At 45.5% G+C, this 18,910-nt stretch overlaps 1 protein-coding gene across 1 annotated transcript; it reads right to left on the minus strand.

The window, feature by feature from the left end:
• On the minus strand, window positions 1-18,171 carry klhl14 (kelch-like family member 14; the record flags this gene model as incomplete). The annotated part of the gene is made up of 8 exons (XM_083653532.1): window positions 1-141; window positions 1,704-1,861; window positions 3,654-3,812; window positions 5,009-5,199; window positions 6,273-6,351; window positions 7,173-7,262; window positions 14,578-14,699; window positions 17,294-18,171. The coding sequence occupies 8 exons, from the start codon at window positions 18,169-18,171 to the stop codon at window positions 1-3; spliced, it is 1,818 nt and encodes a 605-aa protein (XP_083509658.1).
• Window positions 18,172-18,910: the final 739 nt, after the last annotated feature.

An 18,910-nucleotide genomic window follows, 5' to 3' on the forward strand; every position in this document is an offset into this window, starting at 1 on the left:
TCATTTGTTATAGGGAAGGCAGGCGGGCAGTATGACGGTGGAGCAGGCCGGGCCCGCCAAGGGCTCCGCCACCTCGCCCTCCAACTCTGTCCATGATCCTTTCTCTGGGCTGTAGCAGATGGTGGAAGACTTGTACGCCCCCTGGAGAAAAATGAAACATTCCCAGTTTAGCCATGTTTTGATTTCTAACTGTTCTATCCGAGGCAAGTTAGGTTTCTGTAGGTGGCGCTCTTTTATTTGTTTGTTCAGTCTCACACTTGTCATGCTAACTACAGAGTGCTTTTTCTATTATTTCCAAGCAAACTTCTGTTACTATGCTGGATGTGTAAAACACATCACTTATGTGGCCCAGAAAAAACATTCACCCAGGAAAGACCTGGCTGACATCAGGCATTCAGAACAGCAAATTTAAAACATTCATAGACTGAGTATAGATTACATCACTATTGTGTTACATCAATTGGGGATGGAGACTAGCAAAACCTTTATTGATAAGAAAATGTTGATGATTATTTTCATTTGATTACTTCAAGTATTATGTAGGAAGTATCCCTTGAGCTATTTTAGGTGGAGCACTACTCTATGGCATAGACCAGTGATACTCAACTTGCAGCCCGCGATAGGGTGCCAAGTGGCCCCCTGGCCATTTTCTAATTCACAATGAAAACTATAGAGTTCGACTGAGCTCCAGCTAAATTCTCAAATATCGCCACCGGATCGGAGATCGATTTTATTTCACCAGAGCCGAAGGCAGCAACACAAAAGACTGATGGAAATAACATAACAGAAGAGAAGGTAAGCCCCACTAAACTGGTATGCAGCATTGACAGTCAGTAGATAGAGTAAACACGATTCTGCCTGACCAATCAGTCGTCTACAGTGTTTTCACGTCACCGTATGGTACCGATTCCACAGCGCTGGAACCTCAACAAAGCAGGGACCAAAACTAGCACGACTCAACCCCGACTCAACCCGGGCTGTCCACGTTTTTGATCGGTGGAATGAGACAAAAAAGCGAGACAAGCTGGGCGGGGCCGCGCTGATACCAGCGGTGGAAATGGGCCATTATATGTACTAACTAACTTAACTTAACCTATTCTGTGTGCACAGAATTGTCAGACTAAACTCCGGCTGACACCCCAAATCCCTACAATCTGCTACAGAAAAATTTATATTATTAATGTTTGTTTATTAACTGGCCCCTGGCCTTCTGTCATTTTGCAAAAGTGGCCTCCGGGCAAAGCAAGTTGAGTATCCCTGGCATAGACTCTATGCACTACTGCTCTAGAGGATAGTGTGTACTACAGATAAAGTGAGGTACAGACACAACGGTACTGCCTACATTGCTTTATATTCTTCTGTATATCTGCATATATGCACATGTATACTGTATATGACCTATGAATCCAATGCACATTTGCTCTGCCTTAAGCTGTGAATTTGTAGATCTGTTATAATCTGCAAAGCCTCATGAAATTGAAAATAGTAAGAATTCTTTCAAGCTGATATTACAAAACGCACCTGTCTCTTTATTTGCTGTATTATCTTCAGTATTTTCTTTCGTTGTAATTATTCATGGTATTATCTTAAACATGTTCTATTCTTTATCGCTACTCTTTTTTGCTGTCGCGATGACCCACTTTCCCCACAGGGATCAGTAACATCTCCCCTAAGCTTATCTGATCTATATAGTAGGACTTTACCATGCTCCAGCTGTAGCCTCCCACCAGGAAGATGCTCTCATCCAAAATAGCACAGCCGGGGCCGCTGCGTCCCTCCAGGATGGGTGTCTGCAGGATGTTCCACTGGTCGGCCTTCGGGTCGTAACACTCTACCAGCATCACGTCGAGATGGGAGAAACCTACATGACAGGGGGAGAGAAAAACCAGTGAAAACACATGGCTATGGTGTATCCCAAGTGACTCCACACAGCTAGTGGGCCCTTTCAGTGTGTCTGCAGTTTAATATGCTACCTGTTAGCTTGATCACTAAGTGCGGAGATATACTTGCTCTTGGCTATGCATTTGCGTGCGTATTCTGCGTCCGTTTGGAGTGTCGGTCTCGCACGTCCTATCGAAATAACCCCTAGACGTACGCTCTAAGGACAGGATATGCGAGGCAGCGATCATGCGCACGTGAACGCGTAGTTAAAAAAGCAAGTATATCTTCACCCTAAATCAATATATATAACAGGAGAAAAACAATAGAAGTTAGAAAGAGCATTTCTTTTCCAATATATATTAGCAATATTATATGAACACTGGTAAATCCCTATAGAACAGGGGTTTTAAAAGTCCCCCAAGACAAACCCTGGAAAAAGGAGCCTCCCTCGCTCAATTCCTGGATGCCTATAGGATCATGATTATATGTTGTTTGATCCCATAGATACTCAGCAATTGAGCCAACATAGCCGGATGTTGCTGTTTGACATACTTAGTTCAGACTACACCAAATAGATAGAAAAGTCTCTTTCTGATGGTATTTCTTAGTTTCTGACTCTGGGAGGGTGGGACCAACTGACAAATTCCCCCAAACTACTGTATCTCTGAACTATCTCTTTAACCAAATCACACACCTTTAGGCTATTCTATGTGATCTCCTTTTAATAACTAATGTAATATTTCTTTCACTTCCTTTCACTGAGCCTCCCCTGAAACTGCTTGGAGCCCCCCTGGGGAGGCCCGCCACGCCCCCCTCAATCGGGCCTCAGTGGCCAAACATTCAACAGGCTCGTCCCATGGATATATGGTTCCGCCCTGTTGTTTGGAGCAGCAGGTGTCATTGATCTAGACTGATTGCTGCTGGCCTGTATGTAAGTCATGTCTTTCTATCTGACGCATCGAGAACGTTGCAATAAAGAGCCACTGATGGGAGCCTCCAGTGTGCAGACTTTTCCTTAAAACATTCAGCAACACATACGAGTGTCTTTAATAGGGGAGACTGAGTAAAACACGATTATCTGCTTCAATTAAACGTTAATGCTGCCACTCTAACCTCGTGTCACCAGGCTCTCTCAAAGCAGAGAGAGCCTGGTACCCATTACTACAGGTAGGAAGACCCGCCTGTGTTCCGGTGGTCTTTCCGCTTTGTCTCCCATAGAAGGATTGTTGTATATGGTGTTAGTTCATTTGATTTTTGTCGCTACATAGCTAGATAACGCGCATCACATCTTTTCCGTTACTATGACGCCCTGTTTTCAAAGCAGAATAGTTATTTTGGGCTCGTTCCCGGCGTTTCCGTGTTTTTGCGTCACATGACGTGGTGCTACGCCTTTGGCCCCAGACTACTGCTACTCAGTCTGGCTGCCACTCAGTGGGCGTGACCCTGACCTGTAGTGACTTCTGCCTCTGTGACCTCACGTGCATACCCTCTACTTTGAGAGGCTTTTTTCTGAGTACCTGGATGTCGCCATAATCTGAAATAAACACGCCTGATTATTCAAAAAGTACGTCGGTGTATTTCATTTTGTATCTGCATATTGCAGCTACAATTCTAAAGAGTGAAAGAGAACGGCCACCATAGACCCCTAAGTGTAATGACGGTCATCGTGGGCGCTCGCTCACATCTGCGGCGTCCCTTTCACATCTCTCCACACAAAAGTATTGATCTTGACCCGCTTCCTATCCAGTGTCTGAACCCCCCCGAGCACTTACCTTTCAAATGGTTTCCCCCAATAGCATAGAGGCGGTCGTTCATTCCAGCCAGGGTATGAATGGCACGCTTTGTGTTCATATCCTGTTTCCTGGCCCACACATCCATTATAGGATCATAGCAGTAGAGCCAGGAAACATACTCTCCATTGTGTACTCCTCCTGCAACAGGTAAAGATAGCACTGTGCCATTAATATTGCATCTCTAAATACAGTATGTTCGTGTTCTCAACGTGGGGTCCGGAGACCACTCGGGGTCCTTGAGGCGGTTCCAGGAGGTCCCCAGCAAATTGGTGAATTGCTAAAGGAACAGTTCACCCAAAAATGTAAATTCTGCTATCATCTACTCACCCCCATGCCAGTTGAAACACAGAGGTTTGTCCATATACTGTAACACAGGGAGTTGTGCTCCCTGTGTGTTATATGGCTGTTGGGGTGAACTGTTTAACTCTTTAAACTTCACCATTACTTGAAGTCATTTACAATAATTTAACGCAATTAGAGAATATAGAGGAATGGTTATTTTGATCATAGTTTCACTCTTAGCTCTACCTCCATACACATTAGCCATTGAATTCTGGACAAAATCATGTCTAACAATAAAACAAAATCTCAGATTTGGGTTTTAGAGACGCAAGTTATCTCTGATCGATGTCTACAGTTACAATAATTACCAGACATTATGTAGAGTTGGGAAAAAAGTGACTCCTGTGACAAAATTATTGCTGGCATAAAAATAGAACTCCCTTAAGCCCCATATAAGGATTTATTTAATCAAGTTTTTTTTCCAGATTTCTCCCCATTGTTCTCTCCAATTTATTGTACTTCGTCAATTCCCCCTGCTGTCCCGGTCGTTGCTCCACCCCCTCTGCCGATCTGGGGAGAGTTGTAGACTAACACATGCTTCCTCTGATACATGTGCAGTCACCAGCCGCTTCTTTTCACCTGACAGCGAGGAGTTTCACGTAGCAAGAGGGAGGATCACGCTATTCCCCCCAGTTCCGCTCTCCCCCAAACAAGGATCCCCGACTGACCAGAGGAGGCTACTAGTGCAGCAACCAGGACACACACCCTTAATTCAGCTTCCCACCCACAGACACGGCCAATTGTGCCCGTATGGATGCCCAACCAAGCCGGAGGTAACACGGCTTTTTTACATGCTAAGCAATGAATTCATCAGGTAACTTTCCCCCCAAAATGTACAGTATATGTAGGAGAAAGATCAACGAACATTTAGACACGTAGTGATGCATGCTGAGTAAGTTAAAGGTGCTTTTCCATTAAAAAAGAAGGGACTGTTAAGTGTGATGAAGCACCAGGAGATAGAGGAAGGTTGAGTGAAGGGGATCCGTCCTGACCTGAGATGTAGATCTTCCCGTTGTGCACCGCTCCTGCGTGGGCGGCCAGCGGCTGCGGCAGAGACGACACGTAGTTCCACTCGTTGGTCTCCAGGTGGTAGCACTCCACGCTGGAGAGGTAGCCCGACTCGTTCCTGCCGCCAATCACGTACAGGTGCTTCTCCAGGCGGCAGGCAAAGAAACTGGCTCTCCTGAGGAGGAGGCGTCAACCAGACAACATCATTACAGCAACAACAGTGACAGATTCATTGAAGGCTTATCAACAGCTGATAGCAGTGAACGCTCCGACATCGCTGGATTAGTGTTCAGTGAAAACTAGCTTAGGGGTAAGTTACTTGCTTGCCAGCTGTGAGGGAAAACAAAAGACAATGAATAAAGAAGCGCAACAAACAATATCTAAGGTGCCTAGATACATACTGTATCCCTCATTCATTCAAGGCTCAGTAAAACATATTTAAATGAAAATTAAACGAAGATGATATGAAAAAAGACCCACAATTCTATCATGTAATAGTTCAAAAGTTATGAATGAGTACATATAAGCATATTCAAATGTAGTGGTGAAACTAATTCCATTGATGCATGTAATCACAAAAAGATATTTTCATGCTACAATGTAACACCCACTAATGCAGATATTGTATATAGAAATAACTTCTAAACTAGAATATATAGATTACATTTTTCAATGTTTCAACTTGACAACATAAACATTCTAAATTGCCTCTAGTTTATTTCCTGTTGCAGGGTTATCTAATACAACAACTGACAGGAAATAAGCTAGATTTAAGTGTTCCATGATGAGAAGGGGGATAAATTCATGTCAGCGTGGCTGGCAGAGGTTGAGGTTTTCGTGGGAGATTTTCCTCAGCTGAGGGTCCAAGGTTGGCGGGTGTCATTTTCATTTATTGTTTTCTTAATGTGGGCGTTGAGAAGCCCTTTGAGACTCTAACAATGATTTAGGGCGATAGTAATAAACTTGACAGAGAGACGCTACACTTGGGATAAATCACGATACAATACTTTGTTAGAAGAAAATCAACATTTTGGCCAGTTAAAATATATTTATTATAATTTAACACAAAGGGGCTCTGGTTGCAGATCAATCTTGTATTTCATGGTTGTTCCCTTTACAGATCATATTTATGTGTGTGTGTAAATTTAAACCAATCAGTGACCAATTAGCAATTAAGTGAATGTAAAAAGAGATCAGCAAAAAGCTGTCAATTAAACCATGTTGTATTCAATTGTAAAAGTGACTTACCTCTCCTGCATAGGAGGTAGTTGTATCCAGCTGTTGAATCTGGGATCATAGCGGCTGACATAGTTAGTGCTGTGCTTTCCTGCAAAACAGAGGGAAATCAAGATCCATCACATAGATTGTTCAAATGTTATATAAGTAGGCTATAGTATTAAAAAAGATTCAAAAGTTCTATATTGTTCATTAAAATGCTCCTCAGTTCTGAGTGGCGGAGTCACGTTTGAAGGCGCCGTAGCATGTGACTGTATAACTGTTAATTTAAATATTACTGCCTGAAAATCACCAATCACACAGCAACTTTTCCAGCATTACTAAATGTTGATATTTCCGTGACAATTATTTGGACTGTTCAAGCGTTGACAGGAGTGTTGTTTGCCCACTTATAGCACTGTAATGGTTCTGGAGCGAGTGTTCGAAACTAAGTGTTAAATTACTTCTGATGGTGTGGACTGTGCAGTAGTGTTGGTTTTTACACTCATGTTTAAATTAACACTGACAATTTTGCTATGCACTGATATAATAACTACAGTATACTTTATTATTATTATGTAATTATTATGAATTAATTATTATTAATTATTATTGCTTAAAAAGATTTACAGATAATTTACATTAGTTTTTTTCTTACAAGTTGTTATAAAAGCACTCTTAGCTGTTTTCCAGGGTTAATACAGTCAGTGTAGTTTTGACTGGAGAGTTGTTTGTCCTCTGATAAAGTCGATACGGCTCTGGAGCGGCTGTTAAAACAATCTAAAATTGTTCGATTAACTCTGATGTTGTAGGCTTTTTTTAAACACTGGCCCAGTTATGATCTTTACAGTCTCCAAGTTGAATCAAGACTGATGAATTTTGCTGTATGAAATCATCACTGTAAAAATTGCGGTATTTGATCTGCGTGGTTACCATTGGGGTTCCATTGGTCCTCTCCGCCCATCAGCAGCAGGAAGTTCTCCACCTCCACCACGCAGTGATGTGCGCTGTTGTAAGGCATTACTATAGAGGATACACACAAAATCAACAGAGCCAATCAGCATCTATAACAAAAAAAACAAGAAAACAAGATAGGTCCCCACCGGACAATAGATGTGATGAGGTTTTGATTGAGGTATTCTTGCCAACAATAGCTGTCTGCTGTATCTTTCCGCCCCCTTTTTTTCTGTCCCGTGTGAGATGAGCTCCCCCTTTTTTAACGGAAATGTGTCTCTGTAAAAACAAACTGCCAGGACATGGTACGCACATCCAAAACATGATACAGAGTCTAAATAAGGCGTGGCCGATGATGTCACAAATCACTGATGTACAGTTCTAGATGGCTCAGCCTGGTGGCCAGGTCTTCTATTCTTCTTCTGTGGTGTTTTATGGCATTGGGATCCTTTATGTTGCATTATCGCCTCCTTCTGGATTTATCCATCCACTGTTTCCCTACATTCCGTCAATCCTCCCGATCCTTTCTCTGGTGGCCAGGTCACTACCATAGTAATGTCATAAATCACTGATGATCTGCCAGATGATGTCATCAGTGATGTCACTCGACCAAATGCGATGTCATCAGTGATGTAACTCGAGCACCGCTGGAGGAGAGGGCGGATCCCGGGGCTCTCAGGGTCTTTCTGGAGGCCAAGAGATGTCCTCACAGTCTGGCCCACGTGTGTCGGATCCGGATCCGCGAAGCGGTGGGCACACATCGCCTGAACCAAGTCCACTCCTTACCACTAACACAAGTGATGAAGGACTTCGTGCTCCACCAAAACTGACTTGAAGGACTGCCAGTTTTTATTTATTTTCATTTCCTAGAGTTAGTTCTTCAGTGACGGTTTCAAACAAATCCAGGACCAGAAATTAAATGCCATCAGCATACACCACCTGTAGCCAATTGTTGCAGTTTATGTAGGTCAAGGCACCAGACCAGTGACGGAGAGGCCACGGAGGAGTAGCGCCTGTGTGTCAGTCCACTGATTGCTACAAATGCTGTGTGTGCAGCCGGGGAGATTTAGCCACAGAGACTCAGACCAAGTTGCTGAACTTTTTTTGCCTATATTGTGCCAGTTCCCCTTTCCCTTTTTTAGAGTGTATTTTAATAGGAAATAAAGTATATATTTTTGATAATTGAAGAACCAAGTCCGCCTCCTGTATTCGCACCACACCAATCCTACTACTATAATTGGAGAGCTGCATGTCCATGTGTGCTCGGATCATCATCTCCGGAGTCGCCACCCTAGAATTGAGCGTGCGGAAATTCTGCTGATCTTAATATGACGTGAGGATCAGTTTGCACAGAAACAGCCAGTAGAAATACATTTTACTTTTATACTTGATTAGATTTCAGAGCCTGTAATGTTTTACTTTTACTTGAGTAAACAAGCTGAATCAGTACTTTGAGAGGCGGGCCACATAGCGTGTCGATGATTTGATTTGACAGTTTTGTGGACTGGAGTTGGCGTTGGCCAATCCTGGCGTGTTCCGCCCCCAAATTGAGAGTGTTCTTGCGCTACGCGAGTGGGCTCCGCAGAGAACCGAGGAACAGGCTGCCCCCGTGCGTACTGCTGTTTGAAAGCCGAGGCAAATGTGCTGCCTGCTGGCTTGGAATGTCCAAGGGTCCGGTGTAAGACCCGCGGACGTTAACGAGTTTAACGAACCAGTTACATGTCCTATACATTCTACATTAAATGAAGACATTACCGTTTGTTTTATTTTGTATGTTACTTACTTATTGGCCAGGTATATTAACATTTATGGGCTTAGAAAAGTCTTCCCATGTAGGCACTAGGCGGCCATCTTGCCTGCAGAATTTTCTCCTCGAAATGAAGATTGATTGACAGCAGCACTAGTGGCCCTAGTGCAGCGACTAGGACACGTAATGCAGCTTCCCACCCGCAGACACGGCCAATTGTGTCTCTATGGACGCCCGCCCAAGCAGGTAACCTGTGACCCTCGTGTTGCAGGCAATCTACCGCTGCACTACCCGGACTCCCGCTGTATGGCTTTTATGAATATAATTGTCCCTGCAGTGTTTCTTGCTCACTATTTTTAATACTTGTTGTGCTGAGAGCCCTTTAGTTTGACAGCAAGCGCTCACATATTCATATCAGGACATGATTTAATTTGCAATGTACTCTCACAGTTAGCAATAGGCCAAAGTTTATTGATAATAACGCATGCTGTAATGACACGTATTTCCCGCCTCAGTGTGAGTCAGTGATACATGATTGATCTCCCTCTTCCTTATCACTGCTTTGTGCCTTGTACAATACCTACCACACTGCCATCTAGTGGAAGCCATGTCGCTAACACTATTTGGATAGTCCGCCTACAGAGAGTCTACAGAGTATGTGGAACATTTCAACAGCTTATTAGTTGACATTCAACAATTCAACTGTTTCGCTTTTGTCTGTAGACGTTGAACAGATTCTGTTTGCTTCCTGTCCTGCACACCTGATTCTCATCACCTGGAGCTACTAGATTATTCTGAGAATATGTTGATATGTTCATGAATTGTCACATATACTCTAGTGATAATCTGTTTTAAACATCTACAGACAAAAGCGAAAGAGTTGAATTCTTGAATGTCGACTAATAAGCTGACGAAATGTTACAAACACTCTGTAGACTCTGCAGGCAAACTATCCAAATAAAGTGTTGCCATGATTTCTTGTGGGGGATGAAGCCTGATAATAGGCCTCTATAGGCTCTACTGTCTGTCATGGCAATTATCTATTTACTTACTTGCTTATCGATCTATTTATTAGCATTGTGTGCCTTGGCAACGTCTTTACAGAGATAGAGATATATTAATCTTTATTTTTCTTGGCCTGCTAGCCCCTAGGGTGTCCCGCTCGTTGCACCACCCCCTCTGCCGATCTGGGGGAGAGTTGTAGCCTACCACATGCTTCCTCCGATACATGTGCAGACGCCAGCCGCTTCTTTTCACCTGGCAGCGAGGAGTTTCACCGGCAGGACGTGGCGCGTGGGAGGATCACGCTATTCCCCCCCAGTTCCCCTCCCCAAAACAGGCCGACCAGAGGAGGCACTAGTGCAGCGACCAGGTACATACGTTGGTAGGCAGGGAATCTACCGTTTAATCTTTAGTGTCTCCCACAGCTCATCCTGGGCTCTCGCATGAGCCAGCAAAGACAGCCGGATGCCGCCGGGCTGCAACAGGACCCCCTCGTGGAGGATTTCCCCTCCTTCAGTGGATGTTTCTGTGGTCCCCTCCTCTCCTCCTCCATCTTCTCTTGCTAAAGTGACCCCATTGAGATGTGGAGAAATGGTCTGAGGTGACAGTCATAATGAACACGATCGTGTTCACTCAATAAATCTCGGGGCCCGGCGCCTTTTGAGCACAAATCAGTGGAATGTTAAAGCCCACCTGTCTGTCTCCATCCGTCATTTCCACTGTCACCTCCCCGCCGCCTGATGGATCACAGTTGCTGCAGAATTAGACAGCCTTGAATCTCATTCCTTTCCAATTGGCCTCTCCCTGCAATCTCACTCTGGCTGGCTGACACACACACAGGTCCTCTCCGGGAGGGGAGCCTCAGATAGGAACTAATACTACATATACGCTAAACAGAGCTTTTATCGCGAACGTGGGGGATTAGCTTGCCTGCCTCCAGTGCACCTCAAAGACGAGTGTGCCATATGACTGCCGGGTTCCCTTACGCGCTATTTACATTATCATTCAGTCAGCAGTATATGCGACACGGATGGCCGCCTTTTTATTTGATGTCGAAGTGACTTGTCCTCATACTAAACATCGTCGCGTAGTAGCGGCATGAAGAGAAGATTATTGCTTTACCGTGTGTCACGGGCTACAATAAGGGGACGACGGAGGAGGCACTCCTGCGGTTTATACTACGGGGGGGGGGGGGGGGGGGGGGGGGGGCGGATTGGGACGTTGGGGACGTGCTCCGTGCCTCTACAGGTGCCTGAGACGCAGGTGAACAGAAGGATAAGTGGCAACGTCGAGCTTCGACTAATAGTTCCAGGGTGCAATAATCTAGACCGCTCTAATAGTAATAATAATAATAATAATAATTTCTGGGCTTCTACAGTGTGTGGGACTGTTAGCATGAATTACCATCTTAAAAGGCCGTGTGAAATTAATTCCCCCCCCCCGCTTGCCCCCTCTCACCTAAGCCTTTCCACTAAGGGGGGGGGGGGGGGGGGGCATAGAGCGCAGCAGCCATGGGAGGACAGGACACGCTCGTCCTCTGTGAGATGGACGCCATCGCTCTGGAGTCGACAGTGAGCGCTCAGGCTCACTAGAGGGAGTCAGAAACCTCTGCATAGAGAGGCTGCACACCCGGGGGGCTCGGTCGACTGACTCCACAGCGAATGCACCACTGCTGCTCGTGCTCCGGCGTTCCTTTCAACGCCATTACCATCGCATCTCCACTGAGCCGCATTCCTTTTGTTTCTGGGCCGTGCATACAGTACAGTACAGTACAGTACAGTACAGTACAGTACAGTACAGGAGGAGATGAGGTCCGTTTTGGAAAAGTGTGAGATCCTTCATGTGAGGTTTAAGCGCACAGGAGAGACGAGTTTGTCTGTGGCTGCGCCTGTGTCTGCCTTCTTTGTCCTCCTCGTGCTTCTCCACGCTGCTGTGGGTACACTAGATGGCAAACTTTCCACTGGAATGGGCGAGCGGGAGATATCTGACACGACGAGAGGGATCAGATTCTCCCTAAATTGTGTTGATGAATGTCTTAATCAAAGTCTGTCCCTCTCAGGTTTCGCCTCATTGAAAAGTTATGATTGAATGTTAATAATCTTCTATTGCACATCCATTGTGTGGAAGCTACATCAGATGCCCGCTGATGTGTTAAGGGGATGATTTTGCAGTTTTGTCCTTCCACTTGGCCACGGACCATTTGACTGTTAACTTTTGAGTTTTGACTGATGGAAATCCCTACTGACCTTTCGCTTGTTGCAGTTTATATACCCGTGAGTGTGAGTTGAATGAGAAAATGACAATATAAATACCAGTGGGCTTCAGGCTGTTGTGTATGCATGCATGCCTCCTTTAGTACAGTGAACCCACACACATTTGGCCAAATCTGATTAAAATAGGTAAAATATCAGATGAGTGGGAAGAAACGTACTGTATGACTCCAGCACAGGAAGAAACCTGTCTGTCAATTTAAAGATTTTTTTAATCACGTTTTTTTTCTCTCTCTCTCGCCCTGTTTTCTCCCCAATTGTACTTGGCCAATGCCCCCTGTTGTCCCGGTCGTAGCCCCACTGCCTCTGCCAATCTGGGGAGAATTGTAGACTAGCACACTATCGTGTGGGAGGATCACGCTATTCCCCTCAGTCCCCCCCCCCCCACTTTAAACAGGCGCCACTAGTGCAGTACCAGGACACACACCCTTAATACGGCTTCCCACCCGCAGACACGGCCAATTGTGCCTTCGATATTATCGAAAATCAGCTCAAGCCTGATGGACGCCCGACCAAGCCAGAAGTAACACAGTAGGGGTGGGGGGGGAAATCGATACACCATAGTATCGCGATATTTTGCCTGACGATATTGTATCGATATTTGGACGCCAAGTATCGATATATATATATTTTTTTGCAGGCCATGCCATGCCAGGCCACCGGGCATCTGCCCGAAGTGCCCGATGTTGCAGTCTGTGCCTGCAGTGGCGTATTGAGTCCAGAGAAGCTTAATAATGTAGCCTACATGTGGGGCAAAAACAAAACAAAACAAAAAAACACTGCATGTTTTACTTCCGGTGAGGTCAAGGAAAAGGTAGGAAAAGGAGTTAGACAATATATCAAAATATCGCAATATTCAATATATCGCAATATTCAATATATCGCAATATCGGTGATATCGCAATACTATCGTATCGTGACTCAAGTATCGTATCGTGGGCATCTGGAGATTCCCACTCCTATAACACAGGGGCTCGAACCTGTGACTGTTGTGTTGGTAGGCAGAGAATCTACCACTGTACTACTCAGGCGCCCGAATTTATAGATCATAAGACACAACAACGGAAGCATCACGTCAGCTCCAGAAATAATCCATATTCCATACCATGAAGATAGAATATAAAGTGCACATTGACAGAAAACAGACCTATGCCTAATATGTACGAATGGAGAGGCATTATGTCTCCAACCAAAACAAAGGACAAAAACTCAATATGACCACCAATGATGATGCAAAGGACAAATGTGCTTTCATATTATCTGTTTGTTTGACCTTTGATGTGGCCACAATATAGTGGTGAGCTTCAAAAGGTCAGGGAAGACAGTGAGGGAAGGAACATTGGACACGGGTCTGTCCAGAGATACGTGAGGCAGAGATTTTTCTTTGTAAATTCCCAAAGGCTTCAGATCTATTTTCTCCATGGATACTGCAAACTGTTTCCATAGAATGGATTTTTTGTGAGATTATGATAGCTTGCCTTCAACATTATGTCATGAAATCAATAACACAACCATACTCTACTATAAACCCCTATAGGTCACCGATTGAAATACATAATTTTTCAGAGGGGTTATTCCATTTAAATGTGAGTAGTTGTTGTTTTTTTTATTCGAGTTTTTTCATTTTTCTCTCCCAATTTCCCCCCAATTGTACTTGGATAATTCCCTGTCCCGGTTGTTGCTCATCCCCTTTGCCGATCTGGGAGACATAGACATGCTTCCTCCGACACATGTAAGCTCCAGCCGCTTCTTTTCACCTGACAGCGAGCAGTTTCACCTACTGACGTGGCATGTGAGAGGATCACGCTATTCCACCCAGTTCCCCTCCCCCCGAACAGATCAGACCAGTCCAGTCCAGACCAGAGGAGGCACTAGGACACATACCCTTAATCCGGCTTCCCACTCGCAAAAACACGACCAAGGTAGAGGTAACGCGGGGGCTCGAACCTGTGACCCTTGTGTCGGTAGGCAGGGAATCTACCGCGGCACTACCCGGACACCCGTGGTTATTCAACCGTATGTATGGGTCAGTAGTGAGCAGATTTGAAAGCTGCAGAGATACGAAGCCACTCATTATTGTTCCATCTACAATAGATCATTAGATTGCAATAGATCTCTGTGTGCTTCCTGCCAGCATATTTCAGCAAAAACAAGGGAGACCGGGCATGAAACTCCACAATGCTGTGAAGTCACGCTCTGATTCAAAACTTATATATTAAAAGTGATAGTGATACACTATCACCTCGAGGATTTAGGGAACTCCTTCCCCTCATCGTGCGTGGAAATTAACCTGCGTTAAAGCCACCCATAGGAACGCGTATTTCTCATCGTGAAAGAGGCTAACGCTAACCCAGTCGCTACTCACTCGTGAGGATCTTCCATGTCTTCTTCTCGTCGTCGTAGTACTGGACCAAGTTGCTGGGGAGACGATCGGGTCCGGGAGGCAAACCACCCACCAGCAACAGCAGTCTCTTATTGGAACGGATTCTGTGTTTGTCACAAGTGGGGGTGTGTGGACAAGTGTTAAGAGGAGACATGGGACACAACAGGGTGTGTGGACAAGTGTTAGAGGAGACATGGGACACAGCAGCTAGTAAGCCATGAAATCAAACTTCCAAAGGCAAAAAAAAGCACAGACTGAACTCTGTTAATTCCTCAATTTAATTACATGGGATTTATTGTGTGTAGAGTGATCACTGAATATGTCGGATAGTATTAATGAATATTTCCAAGCATATTGTGAATACTTAGCACATGCTCCAAGAATGAATGAATGAATGAAAGATAGAATAAATGCATGGATGAATGAATAAATACACATTGTTTGAATACAGACGCTGAACTCGAGACTCCTCCTAATCAAGCAAAAATATGACGAAAATGCAACACAATCAACTAAAAATGCTCAACAGCGTACTTATCTATCTGATGCTTTATTAAATGGTTATTATCCTCTAAAGATATCTTTTTCAATTAGCTGTGAAGCTAGGACGGTTCTGCAGGGTGCCATGCTGGAGGCTAAGGGCACAATCGAGTACATAAACTTGCCTATAAAACGTCTCCATTTCATTGGCTATAATGATTCATGTGACACATCTGAGCCAATTGTGGGCTATGTCCTGCTGCTTGTATCTGAAATACGACCTCAGAACGACACACGTTACTGTACATTAATGACCGTTATCTGGCTCCCGTGTGGATTCAACACAAATCTGAATATCTACCAGTTAATCACAAATATAGAAATTAGCAGTTGGTCTTTATATTCTGAATCTTTCACCATTTTATTTTTTATTTTACTTTTTTCTGCTTGGCTGAATTACCACCCTCTCGGTACATCCTCGCTGCTACTGGCCCACTCAGAAGTGTTTTGGGGTTATTCATATGCAAATGAGCCCCTGGACATAGATAATGGTGATTAATTGAGAGGAGAGAAACAGTGGCATGTGAAACTAATTATGAGGATTCTTGATTCCGTGCTCGTTTACACCCATATGTAGGAATAGATGTGTTATTGGGATCATGCGGGGGGGATAAGTACATGTAATATATCTCTACTTTCAAATCCTCTGAGCAGAAGTACATTTTCAAGGGTGCCGATCCTCTACTGCTGCAGGCTCTATTTCTCTATGGTTCACCCTTGTAATTAATAAGAGGGCCGGCAAATATGTTCAGTGATATCCAAACGTGGATATCAATAGCATCACTATTCAAACCATTTTCAGCCTTGACTGTCTAACGACAGCCAGCTTTGTAAGCCACCTGACAACAGCAGCATCAATCAATCATCTTACTGACAGCGCCTGTCTACTTACCCCTCCTTAAAGTGCTGATCATGACAAACATGGATGGAGGCAGGCCATGCATCTTGGCCCATATCCAATATCAATACAACCAGCACCCAATGGTGTCCCATATTGACAATCCTACAATCTCTCTATTACCGGTATACGTGCAGATGTAGGCCTATATCAAATGTAATGCTATTACCGGTATCCGTTCAGATGTAGGCCTATAGCAAATTTCGTTTTGTGCAGCATCAAAAGCTGCAGCACGTTTTCGTTGTACTTACACCACATTTCGTATGCAATAATTGCCATGTAAATGCAGTAACAATTGAATGACAGCGTTTCGAATCATATTTATGGGAGTTGCTTGTTACAAATCAAACGCATCACCTTGATCTAGTTTGCCGTTTCATGTCGACACTGATTACAGTGCAATGACACAGATGTGTGGGGGAAATCAAGAGTTTCACAAAAACATGAGGTAACCTTGTAATTATGGATACAGTGTAGCATAGTTCAGACCTCTTGGCAGGTGGTGGCACTGTCTTTTTTTGTTATTAAAGTCCACAGCAACCCGATTGACTGGGTCTCAAACCTCTCACCTCTGTCCGGCTGATCATCTACTGCTTCTGGAACTACACAGGCAGTGTGTCCAATACTTGTACTGAGATTTTGGGGATGCATTCAGTCTTACTTCATCCAATCTGATGTGTGTGTGCGTGCGTGCGTGCGTGTGTGTGTGTGTGTGTGTGTGTGTGTGTGTGTGTGTGCGTGGACTGCGCGCATGCGGGCGTGTGTGTAGTGATGTCTGTGTGTTTGCTAATTTGTCTGTCTGTGTGAATGGGCCTCTCACCTGCTGCCTGTGTGTCTGCCTGTCTGCGTGTGTGTGTGTGTGTGTGTGTGTGTGTTTGTCTGTCAGTCTGTCTGTCAGTCTGTGAGTGGCTCTCACCTGCTGGCTGGCTGTGTGTGTGTGTGTGTGTGTGTGTGTGTGTGTGTGTGTGTGTGTGTGTGTGTGTGTGTGTGTGTGTGTGTGTGTGTGTGTGTGTGTGTGTGTGTGTGTGTGTGTGTGTGTGTGTGATTGGCTCTCACCTGCTGGCTGTGTGTCTGTCTGTCTGTGTGTGTCTGTCTGCCTGTGTGTGTGTGTGTGTGTGTGTGTGTGTGTGTGTGTGTGTGTGTGTGTGTGTGTGTGTGTGTGTGTGTGTGTGTGTGTGTGTGTGTGTGTGTGTGTGTGTGTGTGTGTGTGTGTGTGTGTGTGTGTGAGTGTGTGTGTCTGTCTGTGTGAGTAGCTCTCACCTGCTGGCCGTGGACTGCCTGCAGTGCTGCCTGAAGGGCATGAGGTGGTAGTTCATGGCATCCAGGAGCAGCTTCTGGCAGACGGGGTCACTCCTCATGAAGTCGACAGACTGCACGCGCTCCACCAGCTCGGGGGCAGGGATGAGGGCGAAGCGCAGCCTCTTCATCAGGTCTGGGGCGTAGTGCATGCGAGTCTCCCGGTCATGCTCCAGCCACAGGACTGACATCTGGAAGAGAGCCAGCTCCGACTCCACTGGGGGCGGCAGAGCATCCAACATGGCACACATCTCCTCAAAGTTCAGCAGCAGCACGTCCTCCACCAGGTACTTGTTGGCCAGCTTCTTGGTCTCGTCCAGCCCGTGGAGCGCGGCGATCTTGCAGATCTGCTTGTAGTTCTGCACTGAGATCTGGTCGTTGAGGAACTGCACGCTGAGCTTAGTGATCTGGGGCACGTTGAGGATCTTGCTGACCGACAGCACCTCTTCCACCGTGTCCAGGGACAGAGTCACGTTGGCGGTGTACAGGTACTCCAGCACGAGCCGTAGTCCGATGGAGGAGCAGCCCTGGAGCACCAGGTTGTTGATGGGCCTGGCACCGGTGGTCACCAGCTTGTCATCGGGGGAGGACGAGGGGGTGCCGCTGCTCCCCTGGTCCCCTTTGCTCCCCTCGCGGTTGATCACATGGTGGGAGGAGAAGAGAGACCTGAAGTACTGGGAGCAGGACGCCAGCACGGCTTTGTGGCAGTGGAACTGCTGTCCCTGGGCGGTCAGACTCACATCGCAGAAAAGCTGCTTCCTCCATAAGAGGTTGAGCCCGTGCAGCAGGGTGTCACTGTGCGTGGGGTCAAAGGTGGATGTTCTATCCCCAGATCTGGACATGACTTCCTGACTGTGTGAAACGCCACCTAGGTAACAAATAAACCATGCAAGCCATTTACCTCAGGTCATTTATTTGCACAAGCACCTAGATGTTAACACTCAACTATTACAATAGGAAAAGGTTTCTCGAATAAGTTAAGAATATTCCATCCATCCAGCTGGGCATAATACCCATATGGCGCGCCAGCCAGCCAGCGAGAATCGACATCCAATACGCGTAATTCGGTCGGCTTCAACTTTGATCTCTCTCTGGTCGTAAAGCAACAAACAAAAACGCAGTAGTTCCAACAGTGTGCCACTCTTGTGCATTCTTTACTCGAGACAAGATTGAAATGGAGGCTGGCTGCGGGTTGGAAGCGCGCTGTCCAAACAAAACTAGGATAGGGAGATGCTGCTGCAGCAGCGCTTGCTTTCCCCCCTCGATAACGCAACTGAAGTTGTTGGATATTGGAGAAAGAGGCGACCCTACGGTGGATCGGATAATATGCAGCATTCGCTTTATCGTTGTCTTTATCTTGCTGCACACCCCCACAATGAGGACATTAGCCTACACATTGCACAGATTTACGGAGTCATACAAAAGCAATTAGTTTGTCTCCCAGCCGCCAGCAGCACAGTAGGCTACGGGTGCGTTTCGCTTTTAGCCATGCAGCCTGAGTTAACGCAGACGTGAGTATCGAAAATAATTCCTTGAAATGCCGCTTTCGGTATAAGACAACTGGAACATGCATACTATGCG

Source organism: Poromitra crassiceps, assembly GCF_964638095.1.
Source record: "Poromitra crassiceps genome assembly, chromosome: 17".
NCBI classification, from domain to species: domain Eukaryota; kingdom Metazoa; phylum Chordata; class Actinopteri; order Beryciformes; family Melamphaidae; genus Poromitra; species Poromitra crassiceps.